The sequence below is a fragment of the Pholcus phalangioides genome, unplaced genomic scaffold (genome assembly GCF_987345545.1).
Source record: "Pholcus phalangioides strain wild (caught in Gottingen) unplaced genomic scaffold, Ppha-v1.0 ptg000007l_1, whole genome shotgun sequence".
Classification (NCBI taxonomy): domain Eukaryota; kingdom Metazoa; phylum Arthropoda; class Arachnida; order Araneae; family Pholcidae; genus Pholcus; species Pholcus phalangioides.
This window is the reverse complement of record NW_028301600.1, coordinates 57,994,905-58,022,396: the sequence shown is the minus strand read 5'-3', so window position 1 is coordinate 58,022,396 and position 27,492 is coordinate 57,994,905. Positions and strand designations below refer to the sequence as shown.

Genomic DNA, 27,492 nt, shown 5'->3' with positions numbered 1-27,492 from the left:
AAGCAAAATTTATATTCGTAGGATAAAAAAAGGATATCACGCGTTGAATCACACATGGCATTACATTATCTCAAGCAGGCGACGTGAAAAGTAAAAGTTCGTTCTCTTTATTCTCTGATAATAAATGTATGAAAATTTTCTCTACGTTAAGTCTTTCTCTACGTTATTTGAAACAATAAATATAATTTTCGCAAATAACTTAAAATAATCAAAATGCATACTTTAAAAAATGTCTAAAGAAATAGTGCTGTAGAAAAAAATCTTGAAATTATACGACATTATCATGATTTTTCAGTTGTTTCAACTATGTAGTGTTAGAGTAAAACATTACAGCTATTTTAACGTCAATAATTTTTAGTAACGTCTCAGCATGTTTCCATATTTCTACTTCTACAGAACCAAAACCATGATGATACTTGTTTCACTGACGCAAAATGAAATAAAACTAGTTAACTGTGAGTATTAATTTTTAAAAGAATCGTGTATAAAGTACCTAATCCAGTGAATATTTTAAATGTTCAATCAATACTGCTAGTTATGTGTATCCCCTAAACAAACAGAAATGCGTAAAATGAAATAGACGTGTGGTGTGTATATATATTTACTACATCGGGGTAAACTTGTACACGCATGATGATTTGTGCAGTAATTATCAGATCCTGTCATTGTTGATGAAAGAACTTGAAATGCAATATTTAATTTTCAGACGCGTTGATTTTTAACGAAATTTACTTTCATTGGCAATAAATGATAAAGACCGAGTGGGATAGTTGATCATAGATATTATTCAACCTTGATATATGCTACGTACAAATTGGTTTTTCATACCAGTTGAAACTTCATTCATTAAGAAAGAGCGAGCACATGAAAATTTAGACACCCTCCCCACTCATCCCTTTGTCTTTCGAGTATTTTCATATATATATATGTGCACTCCAAAAATTTATATCAATAACGATAATATTTTTGTTTTGACAGCTGGGCATCTCTCTTCTAACATAGAACTCTGTTATTATTTTGTTCAATGAAAAAACATCGAAGAATGAAAATCCATATTTATAATCAAAACGAAAACTCATTTAGTTATTTTACTATGATTGAAACTGAAATTTTCGATAGATTTTTCAATGATTATACTCTTACAGAAACATTTATATTTGTTTATCGTGGCACTATTTTCTGGTAAAATTAAATATTTGCTCTTACTTTATTAAGTAAAATTCATTTTACGTGAATATCGGCTCTGAAATGTTTTATTCAAATTATTTAGTCGATAACAGATTATATCTTTGAATATAATAAAAGAATGACTATAATTATAAAGATTGAAAGTTTGCTATATCGACTATCGATAAACGTTTTTGTATTTGTTTTTTATTTCCTCAAACTGTAATTAGATGTGTTTCTGTTGTTGGAATGTAAATAAATAAGGGGTTAAAAAGTCAGAGTGGTGTACGTCAAATTTTCTAAACTGCCGAAAAAAAATAAACTCAGTAAAATAAGTCTCAGATACGTCTCAAATAAGTCTCAGCTTCGATAGTTCACCTCTAGATTGTGAAAAATCATAAAATTTTCAACATGGGAATTTATGACAACAATTCTATTTAAAACCTTTTTTGCTCAAAATGAGGATTGATCGACTGATCTCCTCACTCTGACTTTAACCCCCTCAAATAAATAAATAAAGGTAAAAAATATTTCCGTCTCAGAGAGCGAATGCATTCATTACATGAGTTTTGACACACTTACCTGTCATCGTAAGCGAATTCAGCATCTACCGTCGACCAGTACAACAGCCAGGCCACTCCAGCGACCACAGCAGCTGCCCCATAGTCCATCCCGCTGCTCCACCACGGTGGGTCGCGGGGCACGGGGCCGCACAAAGCGTGGCTTGGAGGAGCCCCACGCCGCGGCACCCGTGGGCTCCTGCCGAGGGGCATCCAATTCTCCGGCCGGTTTCTTCTCCGTTTTCTAGCGGCTGGCACTTTTCCTTTCTGGCGGCCGAAACACGAGATTACAGTCAAACTCGGATCTGCAGCAGCAGCAGCAGCAGTACACCTGTTCCTGTCACCACTCTGCAAGAGAAAAAGTTGATCTGCACCATCTGTTTTTTCGGCGGATGCAATGCAAAAGAAAAAAGAGGTTGGCTCAAACCCGGTTCAGGCGGAGCTCAACTCGCACCGCCCGCAAACCGGGATTGATGAGAAGTACGGGCGGGGCATTTCCCAACATCATACACATAAAAAAAGCACCATTCAGATATGAAATAAATGCATTTTTTTAAGGAATACGGGGCGAATTCTCAACAAATGTGATTACTTTATAACCTGTTCTTGTCACTTTGAATTTTTTATTGCACGCGTTATCGTTATGCCATAGAAATTAGAAACCTTCTTATATATATAGCTTTGGTAACCAAAATCTCATTAATGCGATGAGGTAACTCGCTCGATTTCACTGACACATATACAGCTTTCGTTTCTTATCGCAAGTGGTTTTCACACCGTCACACAATTTTGAGAGTAAAGATGAACGTGTAATGCGACCCTTAGATTTTTCAGATAAACGCATCGCCTTATCGTAAGAAAAATTACTCCCCTTCAGTACTCATTAAATAAGATATATATACGGGCTTGAATTAAATGGACAATATGATAAAAATGTTAATTCGGTACCATGGATGTGATTATGTAAGATTCTAGAAATTGCAGTTACGCCATTAATGATACACAATATACAGGGTGATTAGAATTAAATTTCCCGTAAGTAATTTTTCTCAAAATCTGGTTATCCAAATGCAGCAAATTTTTTATGATATCTTAATGAGACGAAGGGAGAGAGATTTATGAAATAAAAACTTAGTTCAATTTTCGACCACCAGGTGAAAAAATGACGCGTTTTAATTGAATTTCCCTTTTTCCCATGGACTAAATAGCATATATACAAAGTTTCAATGGAATATGTCCTCAAGAACGGGTTCTACATAGATCGAAGTAGTATCAGTGTAATGGAACTACTCAGACCTATATAGCGCCATTTCTGATGTATTCCATTGAAACCTGGTATATATTATAGGCTGTATAGAAGATGGAAAATTTAAAATGCAATAAAAAAAGCGTCACTTTTTCACCTGGTAGTCGAAAACTGAATTATTTTTTTTTTATTTCATCCTCTCCATGGCTTCATTAAGATATCCTAAAAATTTGACCGTATTCTCGGATACGCATTTTTCGAGAGAAACTACTCGGAGTACACGGGAACTAATATCGCCCTTAATTATAATATACCCTGTATTATATATTTAATATGAATATTTTCGAGCAGTTTTTCTCTCACCTATGGTCCGTGGACTGGGAGTGTCCGTAAAGATGGGACAGGTGGTCTGCGGGCGGACTTGAAAATTTAACTCTCACTAAATAAAATTATTCAATTTTATGCAATTAATATTATTGATATTCACATGAATTTGAATAAAGAGTTAGGTGCTCATGTTGTGAATTAGTCTCTCGTATAATTATTTAAGAAATTTTATAGTGACCTTTACGTTCAGTAAGTTTGAGAAATGCTGCAATAGAGCAAAGGTAGTCAATTTCTTTTCATTTGTGTTCTTATATAATGACCAGCGTGGTACACACACTTTTAGATGAAACACAAATGCAATTACTCTCAGCATGATTTGAATATACTCATGGACAACGAAATTTGCGTAAACAAGAAAACATTTGAAGAAAATCATGTAAATGACTGGAGGTTCGTGCTAATGATCCAATATTAGAGCATCGCTCTCCTTCAGCATCACTTCGAAAAAATTTCGTCACAGTGAAATACATCTGTGGCATGACATGTACATTCATTGAAGCCTTCGTTGATAAATGTGTTCCCTAGATGGCAGTATTTGAATACATAAATGCAAGTAACTTACACTAAATGCATATATATGCATATAGTTAAGTTCCACAATAATTTTTTCCGACAAAACTACCTCTTCCGAAATACAGTAAAAGTAAAAGCAAATTATCTTTAGCGATAGGACCAGAGGTGGGTACTATTAGTAAAGTTGCTCATAAAGAGTGCAGAAAGGTCACAACAGTCAAATCATCACACACACTGTCATCACAATTCCGACACCACTAGAGATCCAGGCAATTCTGGAGATAAAATGATATTAAAATGCCAAAATGACAATGGATAAAAATTTTGCAAAGCCTTGGCCCAGGATGGCCATGATTCCGAGGTATGCACAATCTTTGATAATGTACAATATATGCATTTAAAGAGTTCGTATGGTGAAAAAATAATATCTAAATATAATATAAATATTAATCTCACGGGAAATAATGAGTATAAATAGTTTGATTAATAGATTTAATAGATTTATCTAACGTCATGTTATTAGGCTCAAATATTAAATTCATTAATTTTATTTTGTATATGCAGATTTGCTGATATCTATCATTAATTGAAAATTAAAGTCACTATAAACCAGTGTTTCCAAAAATGGGAGGGCGATAATATTTACGGATACAATATAGGATCTTAAGGAATCGCTCAGGAACGGGGGTGATGAAAAAAATAATCTGAGCAGGGGAGATGAACAAAAAGGTTTTGGGAACTATGATATAAAAATCTGTGTCACTTCTTTTGAAAGAGACTTTCTTAATCGAACATCTTTTCTGCTGATTTTATGTTGTTTTAATTTTGAAAAAAAAAATAAACATTAGCAAAAATATTTAAAAATTTTATTTTCCAGAAGTTTTTTTAGATGAGAATTTTTTTCAATTTGATCAATTTAAATAACTGTGATGTTTCCGCTACAATAGTAGCGAAACGTAATAAAAAATAATTACATTTTCAAACAAATGCGTTTTTAAATTTGGGACTTTCGTTGGATGAAGATTACACGTGCGTATATTAGTTTTGGTGAAATAAGAATATGTAATTAGCTTAATATATTTTTTTATTCATCACAATTTATATTCCTATAAAACTTTCTCTAGATGTTAATTATGGGCTTTTGTTGGCCAAGAGCGCGTACATTAATTTGAAACTAAATAATAAATACTCTTGTGAAGATCTAATATCCCATTTTCACTGTAACAGAAAATTAAACCACCGAGTTTTTAAATTGAATTAATACTTTAGAGATAGAGTACTTAATTAAAACCAAATTAAAATATTATGCAGATCATATCGAATAAAATCGTGAATTTATGAATTTATTATTAGATTGCAGTATATTTTATGAAGTTCTTTTTCACAAACATTCAATAATCAAACACTCATGAAATTTGTAAAATTATAATTAGAAATGGACAATTTTTTTCTTCAATGCTTTCGCAGGTGAGTACTCGTGATATTTTCTAATTGATGAGATTCCACGAGATACTCTTTATTTAAATATGGTTTTATGTTGGACGATTGAATAAATCGTTGATTATTTTTATCACCGAAAATGCTTATTTGTAAAGTCTTGTAAAAAAGTATAAATGAGCACTAATTAATATTGATTTATAACTAATAAAACATAAACTAAACTTTCACGTCCGAAAAAAAAAATATATGTACGCTTATAAACCAGAAATATAAATGCTAACGTAGCCATCCACGTAAAATCCATAAGCACATTTTCATTGTCGAAATAAACGAAGTGTATGAATGTAGGATTATTTAGGACTATTAATAATAAAGTGATTTAAAATGGGAACTGCATTGAGAAAATAACTGAAAATACAAGAGTTTTTCCAGCTGTTATTTATGAATGAGCTGATATATACAGGGTGCATGGAGTAACAGGGCGTAAGATATTTTACTGGCAAACCGTTGATCCGAGAGGCATACTTCCAATTAGAAAAGTATCCAAATAATGTGTTGTACTCAGATATGTCATTCATATCACCAGGCGTTGTATAGTTGTTGAAATAAAAATGTTAATTTTTTATATGGACACCTTGTGCTCAAGAACGCAATCACAAAGTTGTTGCCCCATCGCTCCTGATACCAACAAAAAAATTCTACGTTCCAAGTGCAATATTTATTTAGATATTCGAGTTCGAAAAACAGGATAATACCTGGGAAAGAACACCGTTAAATAAGGATAAACCATTTTATATACTAACATTTAACGCTGTTATTTTCCCAACTTTCCACCGTTTTTGCTAATTCGAATATATCAGTGAATATAGCACTAAGAAACGTGTAATTTTTTTTTTGTGGGCATCAGGGAAGATAGGGGAACAACTTTGCGATTGGGCTCTTGAGCACAGGGTGTTCGTATAAAAAGTTAACATTTTTATTTTAATAATTGTACAACCTCTGTCAACATGAATGACATATCTGAGTACTACACATTATTTAGATACTTTTCTAATTGAAAGTATGCCTTTATGATCAACGATTCACCAGTAAAATTCAGTACGCCCTGTTACCTATATGCACCTTGTATATATATATATTCAATACACTCACACACACAATAAAATGAGATCTCGAATGAAAAATATTTCCAACTAAAATCAAATAGGGAAAAATAGGCTGCTATATAAAGAAAAAATTACGCATACAGAAATATAAAATTTATATAAAATGAAAATTAAATTCGACATAGAAAAATATATCATGTTCCAAAAACCAAACATAATTTGAAAAAAAATGCTACTCTTATAACAAAATAATAAGGTTTTATCGTAGTTAGAATAGCACAACCAACGTAACTAACTACATTAAAATAATTGTGTTAATGTCATTTTAACTCGGTAGAACCTTTCGATACCGGACACCAAAGGGACCGAAATTTATATTCACTAATGGGGATAGTCCAGTAATATTTAAAGAAATATTTTGAAGCACTCCTCTACGGATTCTAAAAGTGTTCGTTAACAGGAGGTGTTCGCTAACGGGTAGTGTCCGCTATGGGAGGCTCTACTCTGTATGCCATAAAGTTGAAACTAACTTCTTTCACTATCACTTTTTTTTCAGATATGCCATTTACAAATACAAAATTAACAAGATGTTCTAAAATCGAACAATCCGTTTCGTTTGAATAACAATGGACTGACATAGTACAGTCAAGTCTCGATATAACGAATCAGATAAACTGAGATTTTCAGTCGGAAAATTTAACAAAAACTTTATGTCGTGGTTGAGATCAACTCGAATATTATAAAAACTTCATTAAATCGAAGAATTCTTCAAATCAGAGTAGGTTGCATCGTGGTCCGACTGTACATAACATAGACCAGAGGTGTCCCAACATAATGGCCACCTGCAGCGTCACGGTCAGCACCAGCGATGACACTCCGGCGTATAAACCGCGTCACTAAAATGACCCAGAAAACTCGCAGCGTTTCCTCCGCCATAAGTAATATAGTGAAATACGGACGATTGAGTCGTTAAACTTACCCTGGGGGTTTTCCGCGACTTATTCATAAACTAGCAAGCACATATTCATTGTTTATCAGGTTGCGTTCCCAGCTTGGTGCAATGCGTCAAAAATTAGTTTCTTCTGAAAACAATTCCATCCAGTACATCCAGTTTGAATTTTCCCCCAAATTTTTCTGCGATTTTTTTTCTTACTCCTGATTATGGCATTGCACATATATTCTCTTGCAGCCGTTACCCATACTTACGCACGGGTTATTAGGAGGCATTGATTAACACACCGAATGAATGAGTGAACACCAGGACTCTGCCACCGCACATATCCCATTAAAGAAATATCTTCCAGCCCAGTATCTTGGCAGAATCTGAAACACACTGTGTGTGTGTGTGTTTGCTTCTCCAGTGCTGCCATCTATGTTCGTGAGTGAAGTGTAATGATTGAATATTTGTTCCGTTGTAGGTTTGTTGCTCTCTGTGGAGAGTCATTTTAACGGGGAGATTACCTCGCATCTGCACCTCAAGTTGGGAGCCTTTCTTTCAAACCGAGCACAACTCCGGTCTTTCGCCATGTGCAATTTATTACCGAGCGGGTTGTGCCGGAATTGTGAGTGTGTGTACCCAACAGTGTGAGTGCGCGCGCGTAATGTGCCTAATTTTATCTAATAAATTCACCTCACGCACCAACTGGTAGGTATTGTATGCCCAATATGTATTGTCAATATTTAATAAAATATTGGATGTAGCACTTCAGGATCACATTATATTTAGATGATTTACATAGTTTTCAACAGTTTAAAAATGTCATTTATTGTTTGCGAACTTACTTTTCTATCATTGTTGAAGAATGCCCAGCAATATGTCTCTACACATAGTATTTCCCTCCTTTACAATGCAAGGGTAAAACTCGTTCTAGCTTGGCTTGTCAAGAAAGAGGAGACGTGTACCTTTGAGCAATTCTGCTGGTAATTATAAAAATTTCACTAACCGCTTACTAATAAAAATCGAATGCTTCGGAGTTGTTTGAAATCATCAACGTGTCGAAACAAGCTTAAAATGTACACCTTTACTTGAAAAATATAAGAAACTCATGTGTTACATGAGATCAACACGACCAAATAAAGGATTAAAATGCTAGCTACTCGACTGCCACGGGGCATTAAAGTACTAATATCACAAGTGAGTTATTAAAAAAAATGTGAACGTTACAAAGAAATGGGAACTATATTCCTTTATATTGTCATCGTGGTTGCAAATGCGTTCCTGTCTTTTGTGAAAGGTATTGTGAATTTTTGCCAGCGTAAGGAGAAACAAGAGAAAAATGGCTAGAACTATGTTCTTCTTCTCTTTCGCATAAATGCCGTTTTCACAGCCGACCATTCGGCAGCAACACTTTTGAATCTTTCTTCCTAAATATAGGAAAGTTGATTCCTTTAGTTTTACGTGACTCGAATACTGTTCGAGTTCCCAACTGATGGTTTAAAACTGGCAGACGTGCTTCCGTCTCTTTCAGTTTATCATCTAATATGTGTGTGTGTGTGCTTCAGTTTTCACCGAAATATCCCAACATGCAAATTGTCTATTGTTTCGAAAGGATATGCTTCAGTGATCATTGCCGCGTATTTCGATTTGCGTGACCGGGAATAGCAAAAAAAGAGCCAAACACGCCGCTTCACATTGGCACCCTTTTTTAAATAATGGTCAGGGCAATGGATGATTGTATTTTAACATCACTCGAACCTACTAAACTTTATGCTTCACCTGAGAATGATGACTATTACGGTATTTTTTATTTCTTTTTAGAAAGAGTAAAGTGATTTGTGCTACACTGAAATGTTCACATACAAAAGAAAATGATTATCAGTGTAATAAATGAAAGAACATAATTGTTCTATGTCAGTTCAAGCATGCGGGGAAAAAAAGTTTCTGGAATTTCATTATTTCCCTATCCATTCAAAGTGAATGGACCAAAAACTATGCAGTTCCCAAACTATGTTCTGCAAAAGATGGCCAAAGTTTTTCCAAGCCGTGCCATTATCAAGATTATTAACGATTCGTGTGCCACTCTACGAATTTTAACACGCAGGCCATACGTTTCCGTTTTTACGGGACATGAGCATTCCCTACGTTGCTGCAAAATATTTTTCGGCTGTCCTCTTATTTTCACAAAAATGTACAGTTTGTCACTCTTTTGAGTTCTTTCTTTTTATTTTTGAGTCATAAATTCAATTATCGCAATGCATATTGTGCTTGTACGTATAAGGATATCGGTTATAGTATACCATGTTGGGTATAGACACCAAAACTTGAGGAATCAAGGAACTTGCTCCCCCCTCCCCCTCAAAAATAAACGTTGTAAGATAACTTGGCCCCCTTCCAAGAGTTCGCGGATATATACAATGTGATTATCCCTCCTTAATGTGATAATCCCTTTCAGACCCTGCATGCACAAATGCTAATTTTGGTTGGCTGCTCAGGTTGCTTTTTTCACTGCAGAAATTTTTATTTTAACCTCAGGGAGTTAAATCCTGACTTGAAGAATTGTGTAAGTTTTGAGCTAGAAACATGGTGAATATGAACTTTGGGGGTTTTCATCAGAGTGCAGCACTTGAAGTTGAACTTTCAGGGTGTTTTAAAGGTGACTTTCAGGAAAAAGTGCCTCCGGGAAAACTGTTACTTATTACATCAAATTCAGCAATAAAAATCTCAAAAAATTGCATGTGAAGATGAATATACTATGCATCACAAAAGTTGAAAAATTTCAGCGAAGTGAATAATTTATTCACAAAAAAGCAGGAAATATGAAAATTTGAAAAAGAGTAAAGATTTGCTTAGACATTTATGTTTTGATGTATTATTAGTACCAAAAATGCAAAAACACCTTGAAAATTCCAAAAAATTAATGCTCGTATCTGAAAAAATTATACAATGCATGTCCCCTATGTGGACGATCCCGAATGTCGTACACATTGGACATCCAGCAACTATGCCGAAAAGTAACCGAACAGTAATGCATTAAATAGAAAGACAGAGTCATCGCATACTTAGTATTTGAAGAGCATGTGATATACTAAATATAGGTTTGACAGTTTACAAGACCATCATTCAAAAGAAAAGGATTGTTTAAAAGTTGGAGAGAATTTCTTTGATTGAAAAATGGAATATAGAATTTTTCTTTAATTTTTTTAAAAGCGTTCACTTGCCACTATTGGCCATGGCGTGCCATGGATTGTGACCACCCCTCATATAATAAACTAGACAGTGCTGTCAGCACTCGACGACAGCACTGGTGTGAATGTTGATCAGGATGAGAGAAAGACATAAATGGATGAAGATGACTGGCAGCAGTTATAAGTGCCGAAATGCGATGAGAGTGGTTGATACAATTACACAAGATCCCGGATGTTACCAATAGAAAATACACTAAATCATGATGTCGTGTATTGGAATGTAGTGGTATATTCGAGTATATTCGCAATCAACATTTTAAACTGGTAAAGGATTCTCTTATCCTAGTAAGCCGAAAGTATGAAAAAAATTGTTCAAAATTGAGACCCACTTGAAACCGTCAAATACAAGTCCAATTACTGTATTTATTGGAATATCCGATACGGTGCGAACGTTTGAAGCATCCGATTTCGGAGTCTTGTGGTGCCTAAGTTAATTTTTGTTACGAAAAATATAATGTCCAAACACGGATGGTTGTCCATCAAAAACGCACGCACAATAAAGTAAGTAAAATACGCAATACAAAAATACAGAGATGAGAGAAAATAAAACCACAAAAATACAGTGTTGATAACACGGAGAAAAAACACATTGAGGTTTCCACCTGTACGGATTCCACAGAATCCTTCGCTATTGGTCTACGCCAGTGATAGCCAACCATCTGCCCCATGAGGTGATTTTGTGCGGCTACAGACAGGGTAAATGTGCTGCGTATTAAATTGCATTTTTTATCTTTATTTGACATTCGTTCCAACAACAGATGATTTACATTCATTATTTCTAGTGACGAAAATTACTTACAGTGGAACTAATACAGCTCAGAACTGACATACATTATTTATGGCCTCATAAGTGTTGCATGGTCGGTGTCAACTGGGTTGTAATCTTAGCTGATCTCAACCTCGATAGCGATATATCATACGGCTGAGTCATTGATGGCCACAATCGACGCACACATCTTGCATGTTTACCGATTATACTTGGTATTTTTCAAACATCGATGTATTCTCGATACATTCATGGCACTATCAAACGTGGAGAGCTTAGTTCTTCAAAGTTTTCAGATTTTGAATGACCCATACGCTAGCCACCTGTCATTCGGTAGCGACAAAGGGTCCAGCGAGCAGTCTCGTACCACGAGGTTTTCCCATTCTGCTAGTTGGGAAGACTGGTTTCACGACAACCACACCATTGGACATCTAGTAGTCTGGCCGTCGGGAGAGAGCAATACCACAAGAGTAGATGATTGGAGTGCTACGACATTCAAATACGGTGGATAAATTCTTGGCACTTCAGTGCAGCAAAAGTGAAAAGTTCTGGGCGAAAATTTACGCTCGGTGGTGAGCTCTTCCTCTGAAAAGCATTCCAGGACCTCAAACGCTTGAGAACCATTGGGGTTGCTTATTGTATGCAATGGGAATAACTGGTCATGATTATTTGTATCGGATCGAAATAAGCTTCAACCCTTAGAGCGGCAATCCCGAGATGTCTCAGGTTCTTAAAACCCTCTCGAAACAGTAATCTCGAAACATCTCGCGTTCTTAATACACTCTCAAAACGGCAACCCCGAGCCCCGCATTACATATAAAGTTCTATTTTCCTGATAGCATGATTTCCTTACCCCCTTGTCCAGTGGGTGGAGTCAGCTTTTGTTCGAAGTCTGATAACAGAAGGGGAGAGAGACGATTTTTTTCTTTTCCCTTCGAGGTAGTATAGTATTATTGCATACAGCATACATACCAGAAGAAATCTCTCCCTTGTTTTATCTTCCCTTTTATATTATTAATTTGTATTAGGGAGGGGGGTATATCAGTATATCGAAAAAAATTCTTGAAAATAGGTGGCTATTTCTAGAAGGTTTAGTGATATCCAATGTGGCGGTTATAATGCGGACCAGGAAAATTTTAAAAACAGCTTAAAGGGTTAACCTGCAGATTTCGCGTCTGATTAATATCAATATGTACAGTAGATGACCATGAAATTTTTGCAATTCCAAATAGAATCGATGGAATTGTTTATGTAAAACTATGATTCATGCTTAGTTATTGAAACATAATTCAATCATTTCTTTTAGCACGACGGTCATTTTCTGTACACGAGGGCAAATTGAAATATCGACTGAATTTGTCTTAGATGTTAAGATAATCAATATTTCCCCAACACACAGACAATTTATATATTATCACTAGAGAACACACACACACAACTGTATTAACGATTGCGAATCACTCCAGAGAGCTCTCAGTTACTTATCTTATTGATAGTTGGAAATATCTTAGCAAATGAGCAGCCGAGGTTTCTCATTGATACCAAAATGCATTCACCTATACCGAGGGTATTATAAAGAACAGTCATTTGCAACTATGATATTAAGACATGTATTAAAACATACACTACAGATATCCAAAAACACAGTGAAAAATAAACCTGCTTATATTGAATGATCTTATGCGTAGGCAGGAAAAGGTTTACAATTGCATAGTCAAACCTATTTTTTTTCAGAATTTCATAGGACTAAAATAGGCAGAATTTAATACTAACTTATAATTAAGTTCATAGATATCTTATTTTGAAAAATAAAAATTAGCATGAACGATGATTGTAATTTAAAACGAATAATTACATTTTATTTTGCGTATTTTTTGATGTATATCCTTTTCTTTAGACAGTTTTAGTATGATTTATGGTAGTGAATTTCAGAGCAAAGAGCATGCGATTTTAAAATAGATGAAGAATATGTAATATTACCTTCTTGAAACGTGAGCGGTTCGCCGTGGTTTCCGATTAGAGAGAAACTTCGAAAAAATTCAGTGACGAATTGCCACTCGCTTTGTTTCTTCAAACAGCGTAAGGTATTACTTTATATAGTCTGAAATAAAAAATATTGAACAATTAAAAAAGTAAAAAAATAGTATCATTTTAATTAGATGAAAATTGAAAAATTTACATAAAACTCAGTGAGGTAAAAAGAGACAATATGGTAGTATCAAATTTCAACAATGAGTATGAAAATTTTTCCAACACCCACACTATTTCGCTCTTCAGGATAAAAAAAAAAGATAAGGAGCGTCTTTGTGCAACTGAATCTGTCCCGCATCCAAATTTGTAATTTTATCTTCATACAATGAGCTTGTAAATGCATATCAGAAATATATGTACGTTGAAACTTGCCGCATGCCCTGAGCTCATACCCTTTACTTGTTTAAATGAAGGGTAATTAATTCATTTATAATGCTCCACTATATATAAATTCGAATTTTTTCTCATCGTCTACTTTATTATATGATATTTTTGGTTATTCCAATCGAACTTTTAAGATTTATTTCAACCATTAAATATGTGAATGAAACAATATACTAAAGAACAATTTCATCTTTAGTATATTGCTCTACCTGTTTCAGCTCCTATACTAAGCTCCTATAAACGATTTTCTGAAGAAACACATCGTCCATTATACGTATCCAAGGTGATCATTATATGGCAGCATATTCTGCACCTTCTGTCTTCATGTCAGGTGGGTCACTGCCATAACCACGCGCAATTAGAATGCTGATGATTAAAGACCTCAACTTTATGACACAGTTCATGTTGCGCTTTAGAATTTTTTTTTGGCTGCAATGCTCCACGCTTTTCAGCGCGGGTTCGTGGAATCCCATACGCGTCCGTTCACTATCATTGCATAGGTGCGCTGCACCACCAGAAAATGCGAATTAGACCTCAAGAACCCATTCCTATATAGTCGATTCCTTAAGGTATTCAAAATAAAGCAAAGAGGGGATCTCCTTCCAGTTAACCCGTTCAGGACCACAAGGATTTATTGGAGTAAAGTTTTTAGGTATTGAAAGGAGCTCATTGAAATGAGGTGGGTATCTGTTTAACATAAAATATCATAAATTGCATTTGGTAGGTAACGCTAATATGATTTACATTAATGAAACGATCAAAAACGTACGCTACACACACAAATATATATATATATATATATATATATATATACAGGGTGATTATAAAAAAACTATCCCGACATATGGGGCCCCCTAACTATCATACCATTCACAGAAACTGAATGAAATTTTGGCATAAGGTGTTTTGATGTATGCGCTCAAGAATGATATGGAATATCATAACAACAGTGTCACTCTAACAGTTACGGTTACAGTGAGAAAATTTCGAAAATATCAAATGGCAACACCGAGTTTTTGGTATTGGAATGTGATCTCTATTGTGAAAAACCCTAAATAGCGTTCGAACGGCAACTGTAGCATGAAAATCACCGGCGGTAGATAGGCTAAAAGTGAGGACAACCAATAAGGACAGAGAAGCAGCATAAAATAAAGCATTTTATTGTGTTTCACAAATTTTCCACATGACCTTGTGGAGGACTAATCAGGCTGGGATCTCAGCCGAAGAAACGGTGTGGCGAATGAAACGAACATTAATGCTCTGATGCATGGCAAAGTCCTTTTTACTTTTTCCTTGCCTGGCTCCGGGGATTTTCGTACTACAGGTGCCATTCCAACGCTATTTAGTGTTTTTCAGTATGGAGATTGCATTCCAATACAAAAAACTTGGTGTTGCCATTTGATATTTTCGAAATTTTCTCACTGTAACCGTAACTGTTAGAGTGACACTGTTGTTTTCCATATCATTCTTGAGCGCATACCTCAAAATACCTTATGCCAAAATTTCATTTAGTTTCTGTGAATGGTATGATAGTTAGGGACCCATATGTCGGGATAGTTTTTTTATAATCACCCCGTGTATATATATACATATTTGATAGAAAATACTAGAAAAATCACCTTCGTTCATGTGTTTAATTAATATTTTATACTGGGGACACGTGTCCCATGGATCTCAAAGGGTTAACAAGTAGAGAGTATTTAACCCTTTAAGTGACATCGATAAGATATCTCGCCACCTTAAAAGCCCCTTATTTTAGCATTGACAAGCCCATATATTTCGTAAAGTCGATTTCTCGATGAAATATTTTTCTCTTATACCCCTTAGTTTGCACCTGCTGAAAATCGAAAGCAAACCCACTTCATCAAAAAAAGATATAGCATTTTGAAGGTGGGGGGGGGGGGTTCAGTGATTTCTGCTGTGCCTCTTAAAGGATTAATTAACACAACCTGGTGTCACAGCGAGAACAAAATGTTCGCAACGGAAATCGGCTGGATACGCTGCTATAAGAATGAGCAACAGATGTAACACACATATTCTGAATTGGTATCCCCGGAATGTTAAACATTCAAAAAAGTGCGTTCCAACCAAGATGAGTCGATGAGATCAAGAAGCTGACTGGATGAATAAAAAACATCAGTGAAAAATGCACGAATTTTAGCAGAGACATACATATTGCCAGCGGTTTGAAAATGTTCGTTGTAGATTATGGCATTGTTACTATGAAGGTTCCGACAGCTGATGATGCGAAGATAAATCCAGAAAAGAATAGTGGAGAGTGGCATCATCTTCGGATAAGTCGTCATCTGGTGGCAGTGCCAGTAAGGCTAATGTGAGCTTTGGCCTGAGTTAGATCTGGTTGTTCACGTGCGGCCCCGTTCAGTGCACACGAGCTCTAAGGAAAGAAGATTCGTTGTCTTTGTAGGCTAGTGGTCAAGGGCTTCACCCAGCAAGATAGAGGACGTAGGTTCGATTTTCCACAAGGACACTTTCTTCCCACAATTTTCTTTCCTGGATTCATCTTCGCGTCATGCAACTGTTGAAACCTTCGTAGTAATAGCGGAGAGTGATATCTATCATCTTCGGATTGGTACTATGTATATAAATTCATTACATTGATATGTGATGCATTTACTATCTTGTTGCCAATGATTTATTATTTTAATAGAAGAACAAATGAGAAGTGAAAAGAAGGATGCACAATTTTCTAAAAGTAATTTTACAACGTACATGCCTTGCAAATGTTATTCGAATGGTTTCAACAAACATGTCAACGCAATGTAACAGTTCCAAAGAAGATAATTTGTAAATGCTCGATCAGCTGCGTGTGGTTACAGAATGCTTTTCTTTTATTTCATTTTGCTTCCTTTTCTTTGTATCTTTTTTCTTGTTCGATTCTGAGGTAGTGGCCCCAGAGCAGATCCTCTTGGGTAAAAAACCGCCTCTGGGAATCCTTTATTGAGAGGAACTGACCGCAAATGAGCTTCAAATCGGCTTCTCACACGCAAGGCTGGCGGTCAGTTGAGATGTGCAACGAAGGCTAGCGAATTTTCACCCAAGAAAACCGCAAGGAAAAAGGCAAAATAAAAAAAAAATTACAAGCCAGTGGAGAAAATCGATATTTTTCGCACTAAACGAATCAAGCCTATTCGATCGAAGACGCAGAAATTTCTTAGATTTTCACTCAAAACCTATATACGTATTGTATCATTAAATTTTTTACGTTGCAGTTGGGTCTTCATAGTGTGAAAACCAATCTTCTTCAGTTATAAAAAATAATTTATCACTATTCAATAATCTTCATAATTTAAAAATATTTTAAAATGAAGATTAAATCTCCCTCATGTGCAACTTGATTTTTGTGATGATATTCAAAACAAGTGTTCAAACTAATTTGAATATCGGTTATAGTGACATTACATTTGATTTATGGAAGATGATGATACGTTCAAAAATATATTTTATTTGGCGAAATGTTTTTACAAATATTTTTTTACCGTTCCTTTTTATATGTGAAAATATGTTTTCCACATACATTCCACTCAGTATCAAATATCTGATAAATTAAATACAGTGAAAAACCTCGCTACAGCAATATTCGATATAACGATAAATTCCTCTACAACGATATTTTTTAAGTCTTGTTTGGAAATATTTATACTCTGGCGTTAAACTGCTGCTTCTCGATATAACTATAATCCGATATAACGAAAATCAGTGGTTCCCAATCTTTCTTAGTTCATGCCCCACCAAAGAGTCTGTGAAATCCTGATGTCCCCCCCCCCCACATCAGGGCCATGATCAGAACGTCTGTTAGGAGGGAGTACTACCCCCCCCCCCTTGTGAAAGTTCATAGTTCCATAACAAAATTTTTTTTGGTTGTATAAAAACATTCTTTTTGGTTTTGAAACTTTAAATTTTGTAAATTTTGCCACCCGAGTTCTGTCCTTTTCCCCCGTTTTGCTTGTAGTTCTTGTTATTCAAAAAATAATAATCTTCTATTGATGTTGAGGGAGCCAAAAAGGTCATTTACTTTGTCAAATCAAGAGTTCTTAACCAGGGGTCCTTGGACAGCTTTCAGAAGATCCGTGAGATTGAAGGAAAAACAATTAACCCATTCTTTTTACATGTACTATGTATAGATTATTATTTTATAGAGGGATCCGTGGTCTTCATTTTTCTTCACTTTATTGGTACAGGGGTTCCGTAGACTTCATCTTACTGACACAAATTATTCGTGGAACATAAAACGTTAGGAATCCTTAGTCAAACCCCTTATAAAGAAAACACTGAAAGAGAAAAATAAAAGTAGCCATCAAGAAACTGTTTGAAAAGTATAAATTTGAACTGATATAAAAATGGTGAGAGTTCTCTGAAAAGTTTCAAGCTTTAATAGCCATTTTTAAATTGCTCTGCTTAAAAATCAAATTGTGCCCTTGTGTGGAATGGGCCCAACGTTGGAAATCACTGCTCTGCAACAATATTTTTCTTGATCCACAGAGAATCGTTTTATTGAGGTTTTACTGTACCTAATACACCGTATGACTGTCAAATGATATCGAATAGTTCCATCTCATATCAGCTTATTCTTCATTAATGGAATAAGACAACCCCTTAAATATTTATTATAGGCATTGTATAATATTTTATCACGTATAAAATTTTTTTTAGTTTTTATAATTGAATTTTAACTGGTCCGATGTATTTTATAAGGATATGACATCCATATTTGTTATGGGGATCTTTTTCCTCAGCCACCTCGTTGGGCATTTTGCCTGTTGCGGCCTTGCATTTGTATTTATAGTATAAACTATTTAAGAAATAGTTAATTTAAGCGCTTTCATATCCACACATCAAAGAGTTTAAACCTATCTACGTACATTATTTACGATATTTTTGTCAACTCTTTATGCGATCACCCGAAACAGTAGCATCTAGTGGGCTATCCCTAGATAGAAATGCGTTGTTATGTTACAGTGGCAGATTGCAATACACCATGATTATAATTTAACCCCTCGCAATGTAGAACCATAACTTAATGGAGTACCTTAGACGATAGATACATCTCTGTTGGTCCCACAGCAAGAGGATGTACTCACTCTCCAGAGCATGAGGACTACAGAAGTGTACGAGACCAAGAGGGCGAATCCAACAATTTATGTACCTCCTAACAACAAGCTGCATTCAGTTAAACTAACCTCCTCGAACTAACCTTCTCGAAACTAAAATACTGTGTTCCCTCTGTTTTCAGCGACACGACAGAGTGCATTATAATGTAGATTCATGCTAATAAAGTGGAAGCATTCTCAACCCATTTACATAAAGTCACCGTCAAACAAGGTGCAAAATGTCATCTATTAATTAATAACGCTCTCCCAAGTTCACAGTTGATGTTGTTGTTTCATGCTCAACGCTAGCTGGATTAATGCGACCAATTCTACTCGAATACTGCAAGTGAATAATTTACCGAATCGACTCGCTATTTCGAAAGAATTATTCAAACGAATGAGACGTCGAAAACGCTTGCATGAATGCATCAGAAGTTGTCGAATTCCAATTTCATGGCAATCAGTCGTAATAAAGTTTACCGGTTATTCGAAAACAAAATACGTATATATGGAATGGAATGTTTCACTGGCTAATATTAACTTCTGTTTAAGATTTTATCGAGAGCTTTGAGGGTTTAAAGAGCGATAATTGTGCTCATGTTTCATTTTGTTTCACTGCCAATGTAACCTTGTGATCAGTCCACACATGTAGAACTATATTCTATCAATGGATTTTTTATTTTAATTTTCCTATTCCTTTGGTGATACAAAAAAAAATCCAGGCACTCGTGACCACATTCTTATTAAACTTACAGTCTACCTGCTTTATTTAATACGAGTATATATTAATATAAGTAAGGACTATTACGAGCATTTCTAAAACCGTGTTTGGTTGCGTTATAATCGCATTAAAAATTTCACTCTTTTAACGCGCAGTCAATTAAGAAGTTCGATTAATACGAGAAAATTCTAGAAATGTCTGTAAAACTTGACACACCAAAAGAAAAAAAAACGAATGATTATTTTTTTCATTTCTTTTGTATATACATGTAGTAGTACATGAACTGTGTGTAAAAATGTTTTTTTTTTTTTTCCAAATTTTGGACGATGACTAAGAAGGTCCAAGAGCGTGTTAACTCTATAACAGGTAAAAAATAATAGCAATACATATTTACATATAACAAGAAGTATTTTTTTTCTCCCGTATTGTGGATAATAAATCAGTTTTTTGAGTAAGGCACACTTTTATGAAAAACGAGGTGTTATCCTTTATTGTGCTGTAACATCTGGCGACACAAGAAAAACACAGTATTATGATTCAGGGGTTCCCAAATCACCTTCAGGATGCACTGATTGAAAAACATTCACAATTTCATACAGGATTCGTAGATCTTTTTATTACGATGTTTTATCACGCGTTTCCAATTCGCTTAACATGAAATTACTTTTTTTTTCATCCGTCACCGATAAAATAATACGTGTTAATACGAGAAAATGCTAGATTTATGTATTGCTCTTATTAACCAATTTCGAACGTATTATAATGCACTGCTTTTTTTCTCATTTGTATATATTTAAATTTCCCATAAAAATTCCGCATTTTTGTAGGAAAAAAATAACTGTCCTAAACCATGCTAACTCGTGTATTCAAAAAATGATATTGCCTATCCATCTATCGATCTCAAAACAATAAATCTTAACAATCCATTTTTATACAGTGTAGTATTATTAGTTTTTAGAATGGATAAGCTTAATATACGCAAACATTACCAATAGAGACTCTAGTGTCCGAAAATAAGTGGATTTAAATAGCAGATGGACATTTCGCTGGATCTAACAGAATCATATCGCGAATCTGTTACGAAGAACTTCTTATAAACGTCGAATCCGTTGGTAAGAACGAAAATAAGCCAAAAAAAAGTGACTTGAAAACATTTCTTCAAGTAAGAATTTCTGCGAATGTAAAAACCAACTTTTCCATGTAAAACAGTTTTTTATGGCTTTTCTTCAAGTTCTTCCACCGCCCTTACTTAACAAATAAGTGTACTTTGCAGAAGTACTTTCATAGAAGTTTTTTAAGAATCTTTCATAAGTAGCTGCTTCGTCTTCTTCAAAAAAAGGTAAAATAGAATGTTGCTTGTTAAGGTCCGTCCCAGATTCTTAATCCTAGAAATCTGACGGGACTTTAGATTTCTACAGCATTAGCAAAGCCTTTGTCGAAGAGGCCATGTCTGAATGAGAAAGAACGTGTTCCATTTCTCTAATCTTTCTATTTCAATTGTATTTGTTGGATGCTTGCTTGCTCCTTATTTATTTATTTATTTTCTTTTTAGTTTTCTTCATACCGAGGCATAAAGTCGAATAGTTGGCAAGAAACAGAAAATAAATGAATTGACGAGAGTTTACTTACGATGAAAGAAATGAGATACGAATCCCATAGATGCAGGTGAAACAAAGCTTCCACATAACAAGAGGGTATACAAAACCCAAAGGAATAAAAATATGTTATTGCGTGTGGAAAATTTTTGACAAAGAAAAAAAAATTTCTTCTTTTTTTTTTTTTTCATGTACAGGTTTCAATTTATATCAACAATTCTCGAAGGGTTGGTGTATAAAACGTCTGAAGATTTCAAAAATTTAATATGAAGAACTCGGAAAATCGAGATAGTAAGCTATAATATGAAACGATAGAAAAACAAATAATGCAGATCCCATTCTTTTACCAAATACTTCCGTGCGTTTATACATTTTACGATTGTTTCAGACTTCTATAGTTCCTGATATCAATGAAATAAAAACAGAAATACTTTCGACTAAATTAGTCGCAAAAAACTTCAAAGATGAATATCTCAGGATAATTCGAAACTCACTATTTTGTCGTGACTAATATTCTTTCACGATTTCCTCAGTCGCAATTTTACAACTTCGAACGTAATCGTAAAACAGCACAGAAAGCATAGAGAATGTTTTTTTTTGTTTTTAACAATTTATGAATTTTGTTCCTTTTGTCGCACGATAGTACGTACTTTTATGTCCGCTTATGCATATATTCCTATTTTGGAAATACTCACGCTATGAATGAAAAAAATTGTGCCTTCTTAGATTTATAATAATGATATTTACTGTTTTAAATAACTATTGTTTTCCCTTAAATTATTCCTTTGTTCGTTTTTTTTTGCATGATACAAGTACTTGAAATAAAATGTTTCGTCATTCGCTCCCAGTCGTTACTACTAGTTTACTGTATAAGGGTATTCGAAAAACGAAGAAAATTTGGGACAGAACAACGTTAAATGCGGGTTAAATGGTTTTTCCGCATTTAACGCTGTTCTGTCCCAAATTTTTCCCCCGTTTTTCGAATTTGAATGACTTTGCGAAAAAAAAAATATTGTACTTAGAAACACACATAATTTTTTTTTCTTGACATCAGGACAGACAGGGCAACAGCTTTTTAATAGGAAGTTAGAGCACAGGGGGACCGTATATAAATTTATTTTTTTTATTTTGCTACACACCGTATTTTCACTCTCAAAACTGGTACAGGGTAATTTTTGAATGGCTGTTGAGTATTTTTGAAATTGGAATCATATCTATACGACGGACGGCTGATAAGATAATGGTTGTGCTGGCACTTACAGGACACCGTGTATATTGGAATTGTTTTTTATATTTCCTTTGAAAACAAAATTATTTAATTTGAGCTGATATTTTTTAAATAAATAATTACATACGTATAATTCAATCTTTTATAGCTTCTCATCATTTCACCAATATGTTGACTTACTGATTGTATGCCTCTTCATCTCTTATTTCACCATCTGTAAGTGACGTCTCATCGAAATGAAGTAAAATTATTGTTATAAAAAACATGTTAATATTCACCGATTCATGACATAGATACATAGTGCATTTAACAAGTACGTAAAATGAATCAAATTTAATAATTTCAGCTTTAGAAAAATTCGAGGATACATTTGTCTTCAAGTGAGAGAAATATTGTATCGCACAAACTTATTATGAAATTTCTTTAACCGATTGAAAGGCACACTTTAGTCTTCACTCTTTACTCTATTTTTCAAATAAACATACCACAGATAGAAACCTAAAGGTTAAAATAATGCATAATTTCATTTATTTGTTTTGTTTTTCTCAATTTCTGATTACTTTATCTGGAACTTCAGCATAAAATGAAGTTTCCTTCTCCCCAACATGAACTGTGATTCTGCTGAACTTCTAAAACAACTTATCAATTAAAAAGACTTTAGAATATGCCACTAGATTACCTTAAAACTATATTAGTCTCGAAAAAGAAAAAGATAAACACTTTCTTTAATCTGGTTAAAATATGACAAAATTAGTTGGATTAATGGTTAGAAACCAGGCAGAAGTCGACATTCGAAAGTTTGTATTTTTTAACATATCTGACAACCGAATTGAAAAGAAATGAAATTCACGATAGTCATAAATGTCATTTTATTTAGTATGATTGTAGGCATGAAAGATTTCATGCCTCGTTAATAGTTTTTAAATATTTCATCATTTTAAAATAGACTCAGTTTTTGATATTAAAAGAAATCCTGAGAATTTTAATTTAAATTATTAAAAATTTCAACAGGATAAAATATGGGGAAAAATGTTTTTGTAATCAATTTTTTTATTTGAATATCTAGAAACGATCATTCGTTAGTTGATTTGAATATAAATCAGTGAGAGTGCACTTTTACTTGTTTGCATGACTTAACCTCACCCTCTGTATTTTCTGAGAGTAGAACATATTTGAAATTCTAGTTCTTCCCTCAAATGTTCGGCAATGCTTGGTATTTTATGCGTCGATTTGACTTGGGAGAAATTCTGTGTATTCCGTTCGGTCTTCACTTGTGGTAAATCGATTATCGTTGAATAAACACCAATGGAAAATATTTTGACAGGTAAAATCACGAGAAATCTGCTGTACCAACAAGCACAAAATTTTGATTTACGAAAAGTATGACACGTTCTGGTTTTAGATCTTCCCCATCTTTTCTTAACAGTATTAGCCATAGCAATCGCCTTGAATAAACATACACAAACGGTAGAAACGAACCAAACCGAATTGTACGATATAACGCCGAGTAGAATAAACTACAAGATAGGATGGCATAGCTAGAGAAATGTTATGAAAAAATAAGGGAGCAAATCGTAATACGTTAGGAAAAAGAGTCTCAAAACGCCTAATTTACCGAAGAACTTATCTCCATATCCGAGGGCAAAGGAAGGACAACTTTAGTGATCATTCTCTTACTTTTTTATTTTTTAATCATCTCCGCCGGCAGTAATTAAGGTCGGGGAGAGAAAAAAACGACTGCGAAATTTACGGCGGTCGGCGTGTTTTTCCGCGTTCGACGGTAGGACGATTGAGTAGTACTCTATGTTTCTATAAGATTCTTTGAGCGATCGCAACTAACTGTCCTAATTATGGTGTCTACAGTAATGAAGGCGTAATTAATTGAGATAGAAGCTTCTCGTGCATCGCAACGAAGTTCTTATCGATGTCGCTACGTAATATGGATAGGCTCTTCTTCGGAAACACAATTATAAAACTATTAGCCTTACTTTAAGATGCAACTATACCGAACAAAATTCTTATACGCGAAAAAGACGCGCGCGGAATTGCTATACACTTTGTTGCTCTACTTTAGTGTAGCATAAGCCTTCTCGGTGATGAATGTTTTTCTTGGTACTTAATTTGGTCTCCGATTTGTGAGTTATTCACTTATTACATCAAAATAGCGAGGTTTTTTTGGTATCTAGACCTTTCAAAAAAGTCATTATGTGGGAATAGTTAAATTCATCTATAACTAAATGGTAACTAACCATTTGAAGCATGTTTCGTGACGTCCGGATGACATAGAAAAAAAATTGAATAACATTATTTGATACGTAATTCATGCGCCAATATTTGGGCGGACAATTAACATCGATGTAAGTGGTCTTGGATTCATACTAGGTCAGTTCAGCCCATCAATTCACCATTAGCTAATTTGATCATTTTTATCACCCCCACGGTCATTTTCTGCACACGAGAGCTAATTAGATACATTTTCAATTACTTTCATGCGTATAGATAGAGTAATGGGAGTAAATTTTGAATTGAAAATATGGTAGAAAGAAACATGGCAAGTATTTAATTAGAAAAATTATTAGTTCAAAATTAGAAAATAATATTCATACATGACGGCTTGATCCTTTATCCACCATATTATAAAAATGGAATGAGAAAATATGACGATAAATATAAATAAAAATATAAGTATAATAATAATAATAATAAATATTTATTGTGTAAATTATTTGTATGGATCATTTTAGTTTTAATTAAAGACAGAACATTGAGAAAAATACTGTTTTTCGAACAATTTGTTAATACATAGCAAATTACCTGACCTCAATAATGAGTAGATGAAGGGTTGAGTAACTTTGATTCCAAACTACAATCTACTTGCTTTTATTATATAATTTCCGCTTGATTCAATAAATTTATTTCCGATTCGAGAATTTAATAACACAAAATTGTGCAAAAGTTTTATTATATGGCGTTTCTATTATTGTTTTCATTCTGAAGGAAATTTATTGAAAAATTTCTGGAAACACGAACATCCAATTTATCATAAATTTGGCAAAATAACGAACTCTTCACATCGTAAAAATAAAAGTTGCTGGAAATTTCAAGCTTCTCTCTCTCGAAAGCCGTCATCGATGCCACGGTTTTCCTTGAAATATATTCCTTAGTGATTGTTTCAAAGAAAATTGCTTCGCTATACCCCTTTTGTATTTATTTCCTTAGACCTCAACACAAAGAAGTGAGCAATTACGAGAAGCATATTTTACGAGGGGCTTCTCCAGCCTCTGTGTGTGTGATGCCATAGAGTAACTCTTTAGTGAGGCCACAAGTAAATTACTCTTTTGGAAAAGATTTATCTCTCGTCCGTGTTTTCACAGTAGCCACGAGCACCTCGAACAGTTCTCGTTGTTTAATTGAGTTCAGGAGTTTGCGGGATCCTTTATTTCATTAGACACACTTTTATGTTTCTAACTGTAGGAGTAATGATCCTGTTACGAGCAAAAGTTTACACGAATTGAATCTTAAACCTTAGATCAAATTCCAGGTCTTTTTTTTACAAGAAAGGAAAAACTCTTCTCTCAATCTAATTATCACAGAACTTGGAAAATTTAATAAAATTACAAATTATTTCAGTTTTAATAATTTATCACTACTAACGATGGTAAATTTAAGTCATCCTGATAGTAAATTTCTCACGAGAGAATTCAATGAAGTTATACATTAAACTTTGCCATATTTCCAGGTGAAATATTAATTATTTAGTCACGCTTCTAATATTTTTTCGATAGTTCACGTCACAATGAATGTTTCAAAATTAAAATATTTCTACAAGCTTATTGTGCTTGGGGTTTCAGCAGATTTTGTTGGAAAGTTTTTGTGAAGATTGTGTCTAAAATAGAAAACAACTTCAACACATATCGCAAGTGGGGGACAGTCCAATCTCTGACTGGAATTTCAATTTTCTTCAGCTGCAGAAAATTTCCGAGTGTAGAATAGTTTGTGACATTTTTAAAAGGGAGAGGAGACAAATGGTGTCCGAATTGCGTTCAAGTTGATGAAAAAAATATGCGTACGTATAAAAAAAAAATACAGTCAAACCTCGTTGGCACGTCATCCGGTTAACACGTCACTCCGCTTACCGGATCACTTTTTTGGAAGTCCCAATTGTCCTCAGGCAGGAATTGCCAAGCTATGGCTTACTTCGTTTAAAGAGTCACTCCGCTTACCAAGTCATATTTTTGCTCTCTCAAGAGTCACTCATTAACGAGGTTTGACTGCATACGTATTTACACTCGTGTGCAAAATTAAGAGAATTAGCACATTATACCGAATTTCTGAAAAACTAATTGACAGATTTTAATGAAATTTGATACGAATACACAGTTATAACATAGAAAGAGATGTACCATACGTACATGATTGTCAGAAAAGCTCATTATTGCGGGAATATTCAAATTCCACTTCGCGATATCGAACCGAAAATGAGTTTAACACTACAACCGCGGCACTTTCGGTATACCTAGAACCACGGACTGGGTCAAATTGACCCAAACTTCGAAAAAACAGTGTTTCATAGCGAAAACGGGATATTTATTTTTGGTTTCTGGGTTTCTCCCTACTCTTAATCAATGTTTTTTATTTAGGTATTCATAATGGAAAATTATATTTGTTTATGAATATAAAATGGACTTCAAAATTAGCTAAAAAAATTATGTGATTCAGTAAAAATAAGATTTAGTATACATCTATTCAGTCTCTATTCAGTCCAAAAAGATTTTTCAGTAATCCCATAATATGACAAAGATGTAAAATAAGCACGTCAAATTGAGCATGAAAAAGTCTATAATATGATTCTGTCAAATAAGTATTGTTTTCTTACTGATAGTGGAATTTATGATGAGCAGTTGAGGAATTTTTTTTTTCCCAATATTCTTGCACATTTGCACAACGCATGTAAAAATAAACAGTTTTGTTTCCACATTTTTATGTTACCTGACATATAAGACTCGTTTATTTTTATTTATTACTATTATTATTATTATTTTGATCGCTCACGAA

General features: G+C 34.2%; 1 protein-coding gene across 1 annotated transcript in view; it reads right to left on the bottom strand.

Moving 5' to 3' along the window:
- Positions 1-27,492, bottom strand: part of LOC149085544 (protein O-mannosyl-transferase TMTC2-like) — a 288,116-nt gene that overhangs the window by 211,671 nt on the left and 48,953 nt on the right. Inside the window, exons 3-4 of the mRNA XM_089233613.1 lie at positions 13,351-13,471; positions 1,750-2,075 (exon numbers count right to left, since the gene is read on the bottom strand). Coding sequence (XP_089089739.1) covers positions 1,750-1,940 — 191 coding nt within the window. The 5' untranslated portion in view covers positions 1,941-2,075; positions 13,351-13,471. The remainder of the gene's footprint in view (positions 1-1,749; positions 2,076-13,350; positions 13,472-27,492) is intronic.